General features: G+C 38.8%; 1 protein-coding gene across 1 annotated transcript in view; it reads left to right on the forward strand.

Annotated features, from left to right (window-relative positions):
• Nucleotides 1–16,184, forward strand: part of FHIP2A (FHF complex subunit HOOK interacting protein 2A) — a gene marked incomplete at both ends in the record, with an annotated part of 29,993 nt that extends 13,809 nt beyond the window's left edge. The window contains 12 exons of the mRNA XM_079535613.1: nucleotides 1,262–1,555; nucleotides 1,887–2,083; nucleotides 3,270–3,384; nucleotides 3,489–3,565; nucleotides 3,671–3,863; nucleotides 4,768–4,937; nucleotides 5,781–5,921; nucleotides 7,475–7,565; nucleotides 9,223–9,366; nucleotides 14,591–14,731; nucleotides 15,879–15,982; nucleotides 16,079–16,184. Coding sequence (XP_079391739.1) covers nucleotides 1,262–1,555; nucleotides 1,887–2,083; nucleotides 3,270–3,384; nucleotides 3,489–3,565; nucleotides 3,671–3,863; nucleotides 4,768–4,937; nucleotides 5,781–5,921; nucleotides 7,475–7,565; nucleotides 9,223–9,366; nucleotides 14,591–14,731; nucleotides 15,879–15,982; nucleotides 16,079–16,184 — 1,773 coding nt within the window. The remainder of the gene's footprint in view (nucleotides 1–1,261; nucleotides 1,556–1,886; nucleotides 2,084–3,269; nucleotides 3,385–3,488; nucleotides 3,566–3,670; nucleotides 3,864–4,767; nucleotides 4,938–5,780; nucleotides 5,922–7,474; nucleotides 7,566–9,222; nucleotides 9,367–14,590; nucleotides 14,732–15,878; nucleotides 15,983–16,078) is intronic.
• Between the last annotated feature and the right edge of the window lie 2,265 nt (nucleotides 16,185–18,449).

The raw sequence follows: 18,449 nt of genomic DNA on the forward strand, positions 1-18,449 counted from the left end.
CCAGCTCTGCTTGATGTGCAAGGATTGTAGTTCTCATCCAGGTATTCCCATGGATTGATAACTTATGTGGGAGATGTTAGGAGTTTAGAAGATGCAGTGATACACTAACGTGGCTCAGAGAAACCCATTCTGGGTGCTTTGCCGCCTGATGCTTTTCACATTGTTACAAAATCTGTTGAAGGAGTCATTTTTCTTCTGTAGACAAAAATCATAGAATCACATCCTACTTTTTTTATAGCATGCAGTGTGCTGCTTTTACCACCGGGTTGCCTCTCCAGGGATGTGGTTATATGAGTCTGTCATACCGTTCAGTACAAATTCTGCATGCAGAACGCACATCAAGTGAACAAGCATTCACAGTAGTGCTGTAGTTTGCTGCCTGTCCCTGCTGGTTTGTATGCACTAAACACCATTAACCCCAAATGGTTACTCTTTAAAATTGTTAATGCTTGAGATGTATTCGTAATAATTTTGGCTTTATCCTAGAGGAGAGAAACCCTTTGGATTAATAAACTCACTGCTGACTTGAAAAATTGTCCTGTGCTGAAGTCTTGTTTATAGTTCTTGATAAAGCATTGTTCGCTGTGCTTTTGACAGAGGAGCACTGAATTTTTGCCATGGTGTGAGTTTCTTCCTGGCCTCTCAAAGCACAAATTTAAATGCCTCTGTTAGTGCGGGAGATGAATTTATAGCATCATGCTAAGTAGAAATAGTTTACAGCATCTAGCAGGGTTCGCTGTGATCTGTTACAGTACCTGGTGCCCCCAGTGCTAGCTTACAGTATCTTCTGTCCATTTTATCTTTTAAACATTTTCTTCAATTTGGGAGTACTTTGCTGTTATAAAGTGTTTGGGGTTTTTTTTTTTCCCCATTCTCACTGAAGGTGTTATCTCAAGAAGTTTAGAGTGAGTTCCTCTCCAGGTGGAAATTCTGTAGTGTGTGCTAATGTCAAAAGGTGCCCTCATAAAGTAAATGAAACAGTATAATGAAATGAAAAATAAAATGAAATCAGATAAATGTCACAGAGTGGGCAAAGCAAGAAAGCCTCAAAATGAAAGGCCTTAGCAGAAACTTAAGTGAACTGAAAAATGTTGTAGATTTAAAGACTCACCTGCTGTTGCAAACCATTACTTTCTATGTGGTTACTGTATCTAGCCTTGCAAAGTACTACTTAAATGCCTATGTAAAAAGATTGTAGTAGGTTTGTGCTTTAGGATGAACCGCAATTTCAGCTTTTTAATTCCCACAAAATGCTTTGCAGAGTAAGTTGAAAGCAATGGCTTCCAAAGAATCAACAAACCTAATCACAGAAGACATGCTGAAAGGCCAGGACTCGTTGGCACCAGACACGGGGCAGCCCATCCAGCCTGAAGAAACGCCTGGCACTGCTGGAGCAGAGCTCATGGAAAAGGAAGATGAGCTTCCTCAGCAGGCAGATGGTCTGTCTTTCAGTCTGGATGAACTAAATGTCACATCATCACCTGAGTCCTCCACTGTTTGTCCAAATCAAGACTATAATTTGGTGAATTCTCTACTTAATCTCACCAAAAGTCCGGTGAGTGATTTTATTTTGCGCGATGCGATAAAATGAAGTCGTGTGGATGTGGTGTGAAATTGGTAGAGGGAATGAAGTTGCGTATGTGTGCAGTCTGTACTTTAAATATGAAAAGTAATTCAAAGATTTTTGTGACTGGCTTTTGTAAATTGATGATTCCCTTTTACTAGAAATTCACGATAAATAAATGTTAATAACTGAAAAAGAAATAAAGAAATGTTTTCATTAACTGTGGGGGAATGGAGAGACTGTTGTTTGGGAGGTGTTTGCTTCTGGATTTCAAGTGATATTCATTCACTGCCTGATTAATTCTTTCATGCTTTTCTGCCAGGATGGCCGGATAGCTGTGAAGGCTTGTGAAGGGCTCATGCTTTTGGTGAGCTTGCCAGAACCTGCGGCTGCCAAGTGCCTGACTCAAAGCACTTGTTTATGTGAATTGCTGACAGACAGGCTGGCCAGCCTCTACAGAGCCCTGCCTCAGTCATTGGATCCCTTAGACATTGAAACAGTGGAGGCAATTAACTGGGGGTAAGAATTTTCTTTTTGTATTTCATACCTGAGGTGACTTTACACCCCTTCCTGATGCTCATTTACTGTAGCTAATTACATAAAAGGTATAAATTGTTTACACCCCCATGCTAGTCTAAGGAGCAGAGTTTAGGTACTGTCTTTGGTACAGCAGGAACACCTTAGATGTGCAGTGTACTCATTATTTCTGCCACAGGACTAGATTTGGCTGCCAGTCCATTGCAAAGATCCCTCAGGGGATAAAGTTTTCCACTGAATTACATTGGCAATTTATGGTGGTGTTTTTGGAGTCTCGGGTACAGATAATTTTCCTGTTCAGATGTCAAGTATTTAAGAAACATAGTCAAACTTTTCACTGTACATGGTGAGCCCTGTATGGTGCAGCAGAGGTCAGGAGGAGTAAATTTGATAGCATGCTCTTGTTGTAAACTCTTTATGGTGAAAAAGAAGATGGAAAGATTTACTACATAACAGCTTGAAGGAAAAGATACGTGCTGTTAGCCTAACTGCTTGTCATATTCTCAATACATTTTAGTGCTTGTCCCCACTCTGCCTTCATTGTTAGGAATCACTCATGGTCTGTTAGTACACAGACAAAAAGTGGGTTTTTGCAAAAGAATATTTTGGTTGAAATTCAAAGTTTGAAGGAAAAAAATGACAACTTTGAATAGTGGGATAAGTAATTATCAAACTGCTTAACCGAAGAACACGGTGAATTGGTTATGCCTTACAGCTTTTAAATGCAATACATACTTTTTTTTTCCTAAGGATACCACCTAGTTCAGGTATAGGCTGTGTCATTTTGGTAGTTTTGATTGAGGTCACTTACGGAATAGAGAAGAACAATTGCCTTCATTTTATGGACTCTGACTACAGGAGTTAGTGATGTTAGTGGGCTGTGTTCCCTGGGAGAGCAGACTGGGTGATCGATAGTCCCTGCTGATTTAAGAAATCCTTAACCTTGGTATTTCCACTCAGACTTTTTTGCTGGACATACAGTGTATCCTTGAAAATGCCTTTCTATGTAACGGTAGCACTTCCAGATTGGTAGAGACAGGCAAAACCATTTTAATGTTCATTTCATTGTTAGTACATCGTTAATGGTGCTATTAAGTTCAATGACAATAGAGTCCAATGTTCTTTAAGTGCTTGTAGACTAAATAAATATTTTCCATACATGCTCTAGTTTGGATTCCTACAGCCACAAAGAAGATGCATCTGCTTTTCCAGGGAAAAGAGCGTTGATATCATTTCTTTCATGGTTTGACTACTGTGATCAACTCATCAAAGAAGCACAAAAGGTTTGAAATGTTTACAGATGATACCACTATATTCAGCAAATAAAGAGTTCCAGTTGTTTCTTAGCTTTTGAGTTTAAGACGTGCCATCCTGTATTTTGTTTCAGATTGCTGCTGTTGCTATGGCAAAAGCTGTGCGGGAACGATTTTTTGTTGATGTTATGGAACCCCAGCTGATGCAAACGTGAGTAGCATCCTACAAAACACAACAGAGCAAAATCTAAGTCAAGCTGATTTCTTTTTATCAGCTGAAATCCAGTGCGTATCTGACACTAAATTTATTGTTCAGCTCAGAAATTGGAATCCTCACATCAACTGCGTTATTGCATCGCATTGTTCGTCAAGTAACTTCAGATGTCCTACTGCAGGAATTAGTTTATTTTGTACTTGGAGAACACAGAGAGCCAGAAACTTTGCCAAACATCAACAGACATCCATTGCGACACAGGTTAATCGAACACTGTGATCATATTTCTGATGAGGTAAGAAGTGGTATTGATATAATAACGTGTGCTGGCCAGCTCTGTCCTGCACAGAGCTTGTAGAAATGACATCATGAGGTTTTTGTATTTGTGTCAACCAGCTTTGGTGAGGAAGAGTTCTGGCTGCCACTCCTGTAAATTCCCTTCAGAAAGGCCCAGCTATTTCTTCTAGCTAGCACATTGCAACACTTAATAATAATTATTAGCTTGTCTCCAATGCATATCTATTTGGGCTTGCTCATCTATAAGATTGCCCAAAATTGTTTTCTGTAATTGCATTTTAATTTATGTTTTGTTATATGTTGCATCATTGCTATTTTCTGTGTTGTGTCAGTTCTGTCTTATTAACACATAAAGTATGATTAAAAACAAACTATTTTTTGTGTGAGCTACCCGAGGTCAGAGAATAAACACGGTGCCAATTAAAAAACAATGGAGTAACTTTAAGCAGTTTACATACAGAAGACCTTAATAAAAAAATTCATTTCAGTCAAATTATTCTTTAGGAACTGCTTATTTATTTATTTATTTTTCCTCACTTGTACAGTGACAACTGTCCTCTGGTGTGGATCTGATTATAATACACAGAAAGCTAAGTTGTTCTTCGGATGTTTTTTATTTTATTTCTTTGGCAGATTTTAGAAGAGTTTTTGTTTTATAGGAAAAAAAATACATGCACATATTGTTTGTCAGATGTATAAACAGGGATGGAGAGTCCATACACATACATTCAGCATGATGATTTCATGATGATTTCCTTTTTTTTCCCTTTTTTTTTGTAATTTTTATTGCTTTCACAATATAAATAAGTAATTGTGATGTTCTGTATACAAACAGTGGAAGACAAACTGCAGTTAGGACAATGATGAATCACTTTATGGAATTTTTGCTTTTTACATTGCAGATCAGCATAATGACTCTACGAATGTTTGAGCACCTTCTGCAAAAGCCTCATGAGCACATTCTCTATAACTTGGTTCTGAGAAATTTAGAAGAAAGAAATTACACAGAGTATAAACCACTGTGTCAAGAAGATAAAGATGTGGTAGAGAATGGGCAGATTGCAGGAGCAATGTAAGTTTCTTTAAGATGTTTTTGCACAGTTGAATTGGATCCTTCTTTTTAAAACCAGGAGTTTTAGTAATTGAAGGAAAAGTGAGCACAGTGAGCACATTGTGTGTTCTGTGTTTTCAGCTGTAACTACAGTGAGCGTATGTGAGGTGATGCACAAATTGCTACCTCACCAACTGATGTGATTTGTTGGAAGGGTATCAGAAAAGCTGAAATTCTCAAAAGCTTCTTTTCTGCACTAGGCGCAGCAAGATTTTCATTTAGCAATTTACTTAGGCATCTACTTAGCTTAAGCTCATGCAAATTCATACTATATTCAGTAAGATTACTCCTAAAGTCAGTCAGTCATTTAGGTGTCCTGCTTACATTTATGTTCTTTAGCCATTTTTGGATGGAAAAAAAAATTGGGAGATGCTTTAAGTATTTTTTTTTTAACTACTGCAACTAACTGTTGTGATTTATTTTTTTTTACCTGATGGAGGAGAGATAAGGACTAGTCACATCCAGCTATTCTAGCATCTTAATTTAGATTTTTCTGAGTCATCTAAAATAGCCTGATGATTTCCCAGAGTGTAAGCATCTCTTAAATGAAAAATATGTCTACAGAGTTTGAGATTTAATGCACTGATTTTGTACCAGTAAAACAAAACAAATTTTGCTGGATATGTGTAAAGGTTGGCATTTCTGCACGTTAACATGATAAAAAGCTGTGCATATGGCAGCATTCTGGACAATCTCGTAGCTGTTCAGAGATGAAAAACAGAAAGCATGCCTTTTAGTCCAGAGAATTTCTTGCCTTCCATAACATTCTGCAAATGATTGTTTTTGTCTAATATAATCTCCCAGAGACCTGGAGGAAGATCCGCTGTTTACTGATCTGTCTCCAGATAACACTGGGGCTCAAGAGTGGCTCAGTGTTTCTCCACCTGTCAGTCCAGAACATCCAAAAAATGATGGGAAGACTGAAGTTCATAAAATTGTAAATAGGTAAGTTTGAAACAAATGCTGAAGGAAATCTCTGGATGTGTGGGTGTCTGCACACACTGTGCATACCAAATGTACTCTGTAATGGGTGTTGTTCTGTGCCAGCTGGTAAAATGACTCCACAGAAGAAAATTGTGGCACTTTATCAGAAAACTACTCCCAAAAGATTAGAGCTTTGCAACAAGTACAAATAATTCAGCATAAACTTGAAGAATAGATAAGCTTTACAGCTAATGGTCCAGCTGAATATCTGAATTCTGAATAAAAGCCTCATTAATGTAGTGCTTTCTGTTCTCAAAAAAAAAAAAGAAGGGAAAAAAACCTCCCCCTTTCCAAAGTTCCGTAAGCACTTATATAAAAGGAAATGATTGCTGTGCTAGAGATAACCATCTGTTCCCTGAAAACCAGGGGGCATCTCTGTCACCTGTAACATACCTTTGTGCATGCTAAACATACTGCAAATTGGATATCACAAAGAGGACAGATTCTCTTCTAAGCATCTTAGTGATGGTAATTCTATTAGCAACTAACAGTAGGACAAATGCAGTTTGCTCTGTTAATACACTTTAGCAAAGCAGCACTGGTATTTCAGTGCTGTCCTATCTGCGTATCCAGAAATAATCAAAGGTGTTTGCCAAAGGCAGCAAACAGCCCAAGGACAGGCAGCACACAGTGAAGTAGTTGCTTCTTGCCTTCTTTCCTCCAGTACTGCTATTTATAGTTTCCAGTGGAAATGATTTGGGAGGAAGATGAAAACAATTTCCTGAATCCATCAGTGAATAGAAATGTTTCAGGATTTCCAGTGTCTTTCAGATTTGTTTTTTCAAATAAGATGAGCACTGTATGAAAATTCAGCTATTACATATTTCTGCATAGAGATCTTCCAGGAATCTCCAGAAGTTCTTAGTGTATAGAGAAAGCAGAGCTTTAGGAAAAAGGGTCCAAAAACTGAGTGTATTTCACTGTCTGGAAATTGTAATTGTTTTTTTTTTTAAAAAAAAAGGCTTTAATGACATCCCCTCTTTAATAAGATTCAGAATTTCCTGAAGTTACTTGGGCCAGATATTGGTGACTTAATAATGATGTATGGTAAATGTACCCTGATAAGGGTATGCAAATTTTCCTCTACATTTGTAGATACTTACTGCCACAACAAATTATGGGAAATAGAACTGCCTGTGCAGTAGGCTAAGAAATTTGAACTGTAGTTCTCCTTCATTTATTCCCCAGTGAATTTTCCATATGCTCTGGTAATATGGAGATTGACCTTTAGCAAACACTTGAGCTAGTTATGACTATTCCTTTTCATGCCCATTCTGTCTGCTCGTTTTCAGAATGTGCTGGTGTTACATAGAAAAGTTCTGAAGTCTGTGTCTTTTTATAAATAGTTAGAATACTTGAACAGATACTATATTCTCTGTGCATCACATAAAGTTGCAGTTGGATTAATTGGCCAGACAGTTCAGCATTGTGTACGCTATTACAGATGATGAAAAGGTATTGATCTTGTGCACTGTGGATTATAGGTATTCATTAACATTCCTTTGTCTCTTCAGTTTTCTCTGTCTTGTACCCGATGAAGCTAAGTCCTCATACCACGTGGAGGGTACGGGTTATGATACTTACCTCAGAGATGCCCACAGACAGGTAAGTCTTCCTCATTCCTTGAGAATTTGAAATGCTGATGTGGGTATACAAAAGGTTCTATGAATAGTCCTACTACATGCATCTTTTAGTAATGGAAGATGGGAAAATTCCGTTTTTATTTTCTAATGAAATCTCAGCTTTAGAGATTTCTTTTGATTGTGAATCCACCTTGTATTACTCTAGTGGGAATAACGGATGGCATTAAATGCATTAATATTCATATAACAAATACACTGAGAGAAAATCTGAACTGCAGATAGGTTCTTAATTTGCTTTTGCATTTATCTGCATTCTCTTGGAGAATTGCCTGCCAAGCTGTTTGAAAGGACTAAAGGGAAATTAAAATGCTGCATAGGAATTATGCAATCTGGGACTTGAAAAATAAAGGCACATCATAGGGAATGCACAGCCTGAGGCGTTCAGGTTTCAAGTTGATAGTTCTGATAGGAAGGGAAATCTTTATGATTTACTAATTTGAAATAAATACAGCTTTTGTTTTCACAAATGTAGTCTGAAGTGTCCTCGGTCAGAGGTCGCTGTTTATTTTCTGCTTTCTTACTGAAGCCCCGTGACTCTTGTATAATAGAAAAAGTTGTGTGCAGGAAAGTAACTGAGAGCTGTATTTTGTAGGTTCTTTAAAAACTCCGTGGTCTCTGAATTGTGATATCAGCAGTTTAGGATGAGAAGCTTGGATTTCTGTATTTATTGTATTGTTTTATCTGTAGTGCCTACTGAAAAGAAAGGGAATAGAAAATAGAGAACAAGGAAAGAAAGGTTGAGGTAGAATTCCCCTATGTTCTATTCTTAGATGCCAGAAAATACATATCATCCTTGTACTTCTTTTTTGCCTTGGGAAAAAGAGTATTCTGGGAGTTATTAGAGAAAAGAATTGGTTTCTGTCACTTCCTGACAGTGATATGGCTACTCTTAAAATATTTCTCCCCTAAGAATAGCACTGCCTATTGCTGTTGCTACATCCGAATAGCCTTTCTGTTTCCCTACGTCTATTCCTGGAGGCCTGTGCAAGTATGTAAGCTGCACACAGTGAAGTCTGTTTTGCCTCACTTTTGCTACTGTTTCCTTTCCTGCTTTCCTTAGTTTGGTTCATATTTGGTGCTCCTTTCAAGGTATAATTCCAAGAGAGTGAGACACCAGGCAGCTCCCAGCAAATCAGAGGCAGAAGCCAATAGGCAACTGGGAAAGACTGCTGTGGGTGGTAGGAAACAGAGGGAAGAGAAAGCCCTGCAGTACGATGAGTTTGTATCACCTGCACATCCACGTGCCTTCCCTGTCCTGGGAACTGGCGAGCAGTCTGGGTTGGATGTTGAGACAAGCTGTGCATAATAATCAAACACAGATTATTAAGCTGTGCATAATAATCAAAATGTGTATTTGCAGCCTTACGTTGTTTGGTCTCAGATGATTTTGGGAAGCTCTAGCTTTTTGTTTCTGAAACTAACCTGGCAGCATGAATGTCAAGAAGCAAATGAAGTGCCTGTATGGAAACTGATAATGTTTGTTTTAGAATGAATATTCTTTTTGGACTTAGATTTCTCATGTAACTACAGATTATGGTTTTAAGGCTTAGATACTGTTATAAGGAAATGAAACAATGTCCATAGAGGTTCTGAGTGTTTTCCTCACTGCTTTTTCCTAGTTCCGGGATTACTGTCTCATCTGCTTACGGTGGGAGTGGCCTGGATCTCCCAGGTCTTTGGAAAAGTGCAATTTAGAAGCGTCCTTTTTTGAAGGCCACTTCTTAAAAGTCCTCTTTGACAGAATGGGCAGGATTCTCGATCAGGTAAGAAAAAGCAGGTTATAAATTCCATTTTTGTTGCTTTCATCACTACTAAATGGCTTAGTCTCCATAAAGTCAAGTGGATTCCCATAATTCAGTGGTCTGTTACAACTTGAAATTATTATATAAAATCCCATATCCATGTTGCAGGTAGATTGCAGGATGTTATAGAGATGTGTTGTGTAGGCAGTGTTGCCTCCTATGTGGTCCCTCTTGCAGCTGCATGTAAGTGATAAATTGTGGTTTTGTTTGGGCTACTTTTACTTTATAATTTCTTAGGTCTTTATTGTATAAAAACTAATTTGTACATTTATATCTATCACTTACCCTTTCTAATTCAAGAAAGCCTGTAAATTTGTGCCTATGTAACAGATCATGGTTAGCATAAACTCAGCATACGAGAGGGAAGGAAAAGGAAAAATTTTGATATTTTTAATTTGTACTTTACCTACACTAGTCCCCTAGGCCTAGGTACTCCTATTAGTCTCCATGATGAAATTTGATGGACACATGAAGGGAAAGATCATGAGAAACATTTTGCATAGAGCTAACGAGTGTTGATTGCACCTTACCAACATGCCTACTGTTAGTCTTTCTACCCTGTCTTTTACAATATTCCTGTGTACAAACTGTGATACATCGCAGCTTGAAGGGGAGGACAAAGGGAAGGGAAAAAAGTGGTTAGGTGCTTGTGTTGTGAGGGATTTTTTGAAGGCCACTTCTTAAAAGTCCTCTTTGACAGAATGGGCAGGATTCTCGATCAGGTAAGAAAAAGCAGGTTATAAATTCCATTTTTGTTGCTTTCATCACTACTAAATGGCTTAGTCTACATAAGGTCAAGTGGATTCCCATAATTCAGTGGTCTGTTACAACATGAAATTATTATATAAAATCCCATATCCATGTTGCAGGTAGATTGCAGGATGTTATAGAGATGGGTATACTCTTCTGAAAACCAGAACAAAAGCTTCTTCTATATGAAGCATGGTATTATTGTCACTAGGCACCTTTTTGTGTACCAGATGTTTTCTTGACTAGTGTTGTGATTGAAATGCCATTTAAATTGATGAGTAAGACAAGAATATCCTAATGGTAATGGAAGAGGCTTAGACAGTATCTTAGAAACTCACAAGTATTAACATCTCTGGTTCAGTTTTCATTTTCTAGTGTATGCATTCAGAAAGCATGTACATTTTTTCAGCAAATAAAATGCTTTATATCTCCTTTCTGCCCTATTTGAATTTCAGTCATTGTGTAAGATGAGATGCTGTATCACTCGTAATGTTTTCCTATAGTTAGGAAAAACTGTTATCATTCCGTGGAAAATTTCTAGAAGGTATCCTTTTCCATCTGCACTTTACAGTTTTTGTTTTGTTCTTTTTTTCCTCTTTCATTATATTGAAATAATAACTGAATAGCTGCCAAGGGCAAACAAATGAAATATGATCTGACAGGATCCTTGTCCTGAAAAAGACATGTCAGATCCAGATTAGTATAAAGGAGTTTAAAGAAAGTGAATTTTCCTGCTCTGTGTTTCTTTCTGCATCTAGCCAGCCTGCATGACCTCATCTTTCTGAGCAGAAGCAAAGTGAAGGCTCAGGGAGGTGAAAAGGAGGTCGCTTCGTGTTTCTTTGCCTTCGCTGAATTCTGGACTTCAATTAATCAAGTCAACGTTTTTATTTTCAATGAGGAAGATAACTTTCTTTGCTAGTGAAAACGATCCCTGAGGGTCTAGATTACCCTCCCTGTAACACCAGCTGGAGTAGATGCAGTAGTACCAATTTTTTGGAGGTTTGCACAATTCTGTTCAGTTTTGCACATGCAGCTATCTACAGAATGACTGTTAGTTGTGATGGTGGCAAATTTCCAGCTTACAGACAGGACAAGAGTCATTTAGACATACAAATAAATGCACAGGCAAGACAGCAGGAAGCCAGCAGTTGTCTCTCTGTAGGTCAGAGTAGGTCAGCTCTGTGAATGTGTAGAGGAGAAGGATGTTTGAGAGTACCAACGTGTATCATTCAGAAGTCAGAAAAGAAAGCCAAACACTTCTGTTGCTGTGTTGTGTTTTGATTCTAGTAGACTTGTACTGTGCTTTTTAGTATTTGAAATGGTTATAGATTGAAGTAATGAAGAGATCTGATCATCATCAGCTTTCAGGAACAAGAAGCCTTGTGGATATGAAAACCTTGCCTGCACAACGATCCATACATTATAAAAAGTAAATGAAGGGAATTGCATCCCCTGAGAAAAGCTATTGCATCTATCAGATACATGCAACTGCAATAAAAATAGCATCTGGCATGGAAGCACAGCACCCATTTTGATAAACTGCCTGTCAGCATGACACACATTTTGAGCTAGTCAAGCAAGGTGTTAGGATCTGCGGTGTCGAAAATGCTGGACTCCAGAAGAAGTAAAATGATCTGCCTGAATTAAACAGCAGGGATAAATTCTTCCTATATTGTACCAGAAGCTTGCCTTAAAAAGAAAAAAAAAATAAAAATAAAAAAAGGCAAAAAAAAAAAAAAAGAAGAAATTCCTTGGGGTTATTCATAGTGAGATGCATAAATCACATAGAGCAATGTGGAAAGTCAGTGTATCAGTAACATTTTGATCATATATATGTCCAGACAATGTAAAAAATGTGAAAGAGCCTTTAGTTAGGGATCGTACAGCACTACTTACAGATTGTACTTGATGTCATTTTTGCTTCATCATACTGCTTTAGGTAGTTCTTGTGTATTTATCAGTTTTTATCAGCAGACACCACAAGGCTTCACAGAGGAGGTCAGTATTATTAACCAAGTTTCCTGACAGAGGACAGCTGAGGCACCAAAGTGAAGTAATTTGTTTCAAGGCTGTTCAAATCTAGTACCTCATCTGCGAGGCACAGCCTGTTTCCTCCTGTTAATGTTAAACATTGAATTTCTATGGAACTGTTTCCTGAGAATTTTGAAAGAATTTCCTGAACTCCAAATCTTGCTGGTTTTTGCCTCTACAATTATAGAGAAGATGTTTAGGCTGTCTGACTGAGTCTGCTGACATATGGACAGAAATAAAAGCTCAGCTTTCCTTAATGCTCTCAATTAGTTTAAATCACAACAGCAATCTCTCTGAACAATGCAGCACGTGTTACTACTTTGTTTCCTTTTCTTTGTGTGAACACCAGATAAATCTCATGGCTTCAAAGCCTCCTAATGAATTGACTGACTCACAACTGAAAGACCTTCTCCAGCAGTTCAGTTTTACAGGCAGTGGAATGGATTTATGGAAGAAATTTGTGTCTGCATCTGCAGAGTAGCTTGTATCTTCCACAATAACTCAAAAGGTAGAAATTCCTGTTACGAAGAACATCCCTGGCCCAGGGTCCGAAAGCTTGATTTGTTAAAAAGCTGTAGCTGGAATTTCAAGTATGGAAATGACTACCAATGACTGGGAGAAATAAGTATGTTCACTTCAAAAGATCTGTAAGACAGGTTGCCCAAGGAGGTTGTGGATGCCCCATCCCTGGAGGCATTCAAGGCCAGGCTGGATGTGGCTCTGGGCAGCCTGGTCTGGTGGTTGGTGACCCTGCACACAGCAGGGGGTTGAAACCAGATGATCATTGTGGTCCTTTTCAACCCAGACCATTCTATGATTCTGTGACAGCTCCCTTTGCGGTGCCACAGGAGGTAGTAGCAAGTTCAGGATTAAGATACCAAATGTTAGTTAAGCGTCCACATCTAGTAAGGGGAAATTCTGTCAGAGCAGCCCCTGTAGTCTTGGGAGCTGGTAAACTGAAAAACCAGTAGGTGTCTTTCAGTGCAAAGTGAATCACCATCTCAGCTTATTTGACTGGCAGGTTGACTCAGTAGCCTTCAACTATCTGTTGCCATTTTTGTGACACCCAAGATACTCCCTCAAATTTGCAGTTACAACACAGATCTTTCAGGATCCACCTCTGTGGAACTGTCAGAGAGATTGACTGGGTACACCTGTGCTTCTGAGGTGGCATGAAATGTTTGTAAGCAGTTATATCAAGTGTCAAATCTCCGTTGAATAGGCTAATGAGAGTTCAGGCATGCAGTAAACAGAAGTATATCTGTCTTAAACTGAACTCTTCCAAATCTTATCCTGGAACGGGTAAGAAACCTCCAGTTCTTCAGTGGGATGCTAACTTCAGAACGTAGAGGTGATAATTTGAGGTTGTGAACACACATCCTCTTTCAGATGTGATCATAACCATTGAGCATGTTAATGCCAATATATTTCTGGCAGCTAAAGGATTGAATGAGGGCCCATAATCTATTTCGGGTAGAATCAAATAGATTAAGTTAAACCATCCAGGCATTTGTTAGGTCTTCAGAATGGCATAGGCCTGTAGCAGGGGAATTTCTGTCCAACTCTTTCCATCGTTGTCTCTTCTAGCACTCAGTGAGAGAAAATTTGACTAGTTTGGAAATCTTGGGCTGCATTAAATTGTAAGCTTATTTTCACTGTGATGAAAAAACCCAAGGCAAAAATAGAGTTCTTGGAACATGAGGAAGCTGTGGTGGAAGTACTTTCTTTTGTAGAAACAAGTTTCTTCCTAAGCTGGTGAAACACCTCCAAGATAGCTCCTGCTTTTTTTAGTAGAAAGCCCTTCTGACTAATTGGCATCTTCCAGCATCTGACAGTGTTGCCTCTTCCATTTGATTAATGTGGAGAGAGGAGATGGAGAAAAAAGCTTAGAATTTCATGGTGCCTTCCCAGCCCAGCAGTGTCTCATCTCCAGCAGCACGTTGCTACAAGATGAACAGGCCTCTGCCATGGTTCTTTCCAGGAAAAATGGAATGTTAGCTGTAAACGGGGATTTATCACTCTCAATTTCCTGAGCTTGTGTAGTTTGCAGTCATCTAGAAGCAAGATGTTTAATCTGGTTCTTTGTTTAGCAGCTGAGATGAAGAGTGATTTTATAAGAAGAGTACTTATTATCCTACAAGAAACATTAATTGTGCAAAAGCTTCATGTGGTTGAAGATGTTATGCAGTTAATATCTAATGCCTGACTATCATATTCCCTTCACTCCTGTTGTGGGACAAGGTTTGGGCCTGTCTTCTTCTAATCTAGCTTTTTATCTTTGTATATTTCTAGCTCTGTATGTAAGGTTCTAGTAGTTCAATAAGCACTTGCTGGGTGAGAAGAGCTAAGCATGAAAATAACGAAGCACTGTTTTCCTTTTTTTTGTTGTTGTTGTTTTTTGCAGCCCTATGATGTAAATTTACAGGTTACTTCAGTGTTGTCCAAACTCTCCTTGTTTCCCCATCCTCATATACATGAATACCTTTTGGATCCTTACATAAACCTAGCCTCTGGCTGCAGGTCTCTTTTCTCCGTCATTGTCAGGGTGAGTAAACACACAGATAATGTTTACATACGGCTAAACAGCAGTGATATATTTAGTAACTTTGTAATGAATATTTAGAGCTGGATAGTTTAGGTTGGCAAATGGCTTCTTACTGAAAATAAATACTTATGCTCTTGCTTTGGAAATCAGAATTCCATATTTTTGGCCAAAAATATTGAAAAATCTATTTCTCAGCGTTCATTCTGATTCTGTGTGTCTTCAGATTTGTTTGTTTGCTTGGTTTCAGTGTAATGTAAAATATCCCTTTTGGCAAAGATGCTGCTTTAAATTGGACCAGGTGACATTGTTGTCACTTGCAGGCAGTATCAGGTAATGCTGTAAGAACAAAATAGAGGTTTACGCTTGGATAGGAAAGAGATGGCTTTGATTCATGCACAAACAGAAGATAGTTGTGAACACCTGTGCCGGGGTGAATATCTCTGCTCATCTGTTTTTTCTGCTGAAGGCTGTTCTTGGCAGTCCAGTCTGTGACCCTTTTCTGGATTCCAATCAACCATGAAGTGCTAGATTTATTGGAAATCCCCTTCCTTTCCCTCTGATTTTGTCTCTTCCTGCCAGACCTTCATCCTACAAGAGCTGGCTGTGTGCCTGTCACACTGCAGTCATCTCAGTCAGAGATTCCTCAGCTACCCCCCACACCAGCTGTTATTAAGCTGGTCAAGAGCCTATTAATGATGCCTGCCAATACTAACAGTGGGCTTAGCTCCCCTTTTCCCAACAGCCCTCCCCATTTAAAATATAGTCTTCATTCTCCCCTTGTTCTTTCCCTAAACTCATGAATTTAGTGGTCAATTGCTTGCATCAATTACTTTACCAAGACAAATTAATCACTGACATAATTAAAATAAGTGAGTAATATAATTTATGGCAGTAGCAAGTAAGGCTTCAGAGTTTGTCCTGTTTCATCTCTACATTCTGCACCCACATCCTTGGCACTGTTACTGTCATCAGTGTTTATGACCACTCACCCTTTCTGACACAGAGCAGCTATTCTGAGTATTACTTTGCGACTCTGTGATGATTCTGAAGTGGCTCCAATGTGCCAGGCACTGAAGATTGTCTTTTATGCTTGCTGTCAGTCACAGAGAGGTGTTACTTTGTGCGTTGATGGTGTTGTACCTTGCAGGTGGTTGGAGACCTCATGGTTAGAATCCAGCGCATCCCAGATTTCACTCCCAAACTTCTGCTGGTCAGAAAACGCCTGCTGGGCTTGGAGCCTGAAGGGCCTGTGTGAGTAAACGCATTGTGTGTTCTCCAGGACCCACTGCTGGGTTTTGTGTATGCCAGTCCTTGACTCTCTGCTCTTTTTCCCCCTCTCTCTCTCAGCATTGACCACATGACATTGCTAGAGGGTGTGATTGTGCTGGAAGAATTCTGCAAAGAGCTGGCAGCGATTGCATTTGTGAAGTATCATGCCTCGTCTACGCCGTAAGCAGCCTTGATGAGTGGCCAGGCTGTAAGATCACCTAGTCTATTTCAGTCCAAAAGACTACTGACAACACCCAGATGAGAAGAGGTGGCGTCTCCTGGCAAAGTGCCTGTTGGCTTTTGGCAGAATTGGAAGTTAGATTACTTTCACCAGTTGTTGGCATTCACCGCATTACAAGGGAGATGGATTGAAACGGACCTAGGATATGATTAAAGGCATTTTGGGAGAAACCAACACACAGCATTTCTAGCCACTGTGTGAAGAGCTGCAAAAGCTGCATGAAGAACCACAGACATCAGACCTTGGTTATTTTTCTGTTATGATGACAATGTTCAGGGAGTTCGCTCTATACATGTTCTGGGGCTCACGTGCGCCAATTCGTTTTTTGTGACCATATTACTTCTAAACAGCAAATTAATTTTAGAACATTCTTATGTCCTGATTCTTTTTTTTCTCAAGTGGATATGTGAAAGGAAATCACACCTGCAGTTGTAATGTAATCAAAAATGATAGTTGAAATTAAAAATGAAGATAAGTTCAAAGAATCCCCTACTTCCTATACAGTGAGATATATTCATGAGGGTTTTCTTTTTTTTATGATGAATCTTAAAGACAACTCTCAGCTTGATTCTCCTGTGGATTACGACAGGGGATACATTAGTATGAAACCCATACTAGTGAACTAACCCAGATTCAGAATCACATCCATAACAAATATCTGAATTACACGTTTATATCATATTTGTCTTTGTCTTTCCAAGTGATTGCTCTTCAGGTTATCTGTGTAACGAGATTTACTTTAGGTTTTTGCATGTGAACTCCATTTGCTTGGCTCTTGTCACCTTTACAGGAAAGTTAAATATAGGTCATTAGTTGTTGTTGCTGAAACAGTATTTTTAATTTCTTTTTAATTGCTGCTTAACTTGAATTGGTTTAACAATCTTTTGTGCCTTGAAAATTGGCAATATATATGTTCTGTAATTTTAGAAGTTTTTGTTGCTTATCTAACCCTAGCAGTAATGCCCAGCAAAAGATTGACAAATACCAATTCAGTTAAAGTGTTGATACCATTTGTAGGACCAAAATTTGTGCCTGTTTTGCGTAGTGCTGGGGTACAGAACTGTATCTCAGTGAATTTTTTTCAGTATGAGTGCTCTCAGCCCATTTGCATTGCTCAGACTTCAGGGAGCTTTGCTGCTATTTCTCCAGTGCAATGGCAGCTGGCTCCTCAGGCAGAATTTGGGGCTCACTGCTACGTAGGCACCAGCAGAGATCTGAGAGGCTGAGCCTTACCCTGTCAGGCACACACACTGGTATGGGTGAGAGAGCTGTCCTGTTATCCATGCAGGTGTGCAGCACCTCTTTCTCCTCCTGTAACAGCATAGGCAGGCAAGGTAAGAGTTCAGCTCCTTGTGTTTACATTGTATTTCTTTCTTTGTCTTTCCTAGTATCCTATTTGCACAGTTGATGTCCATTTATGATTTGATTTCTTATATGCAAATACAGACTAATTCATCTGTATTCATATGACTCTACCAAGAGTCAGATTCTGCTCTGAATCCATCCCTTTAATTTTTTTTTTTTAAATATACATATATATATAGAATGTCAATGCTGAGAGGCCATTTAAGTTAGGTTAATTAGAAGTGTTACAGTTAATGGGCTACATTTATTCTTGTCACAGCAGTGAAGATGGTCGTGCTGTAAAAGCTTCCATACAGGTTCAGCTGGGGAGAAAGCCTGACTGGGGAACTGGGAAAATATTTTGGCAAATAAAAGCTGTGTTCAGTGGTCCCTGTAACTGGAAGGATTCTGGGGTTTTTTTGCCAGATAAATCCTGGAAAGAAAACAAAAGAACCAACCTGGCTTCCTTACCCCATTATTTCTCTCCTGAATTTAGCCATGAAGTGTTTTCAGGTCACATTAGCATCATAGGATAAAAAGACACTTTTCTCATTTTTTGTTGTTTAGAAACATGCCTTGAAAGTAGCAAATAATTTTAGTTATACTAGAAGCTGTGTTAATATAATGTACTTGACTTATACTATAGAACATATGCCTATGCAGTGATTTTTAATACATACATTTGTTATAATTAAGATCCCAGTTCAGACAAGCAGTTAAACTACCTGAGTTAGGTGAAGCTTAATTTCAATAATTTTCCTAAATTACAGTTCCTTGCATGGATAAAGTCAAGCTGTTGGGCACAAATGCTGATGCTTCACTCAGTTTCAGTCTTCGTTGGTTTTTGCTTGTGCTAAATTACTT

This window comes from Tetrao urogallus (genome assembly GCF_951394365.1).
Source record: "Tetrao urogallus genome assembly, chromosome: 5".
NCBI lineage: Eukaryota > Metazoa > Chordata > Aves > Galliformes > Phasianidae > Tetrao > Tetrao urogallus.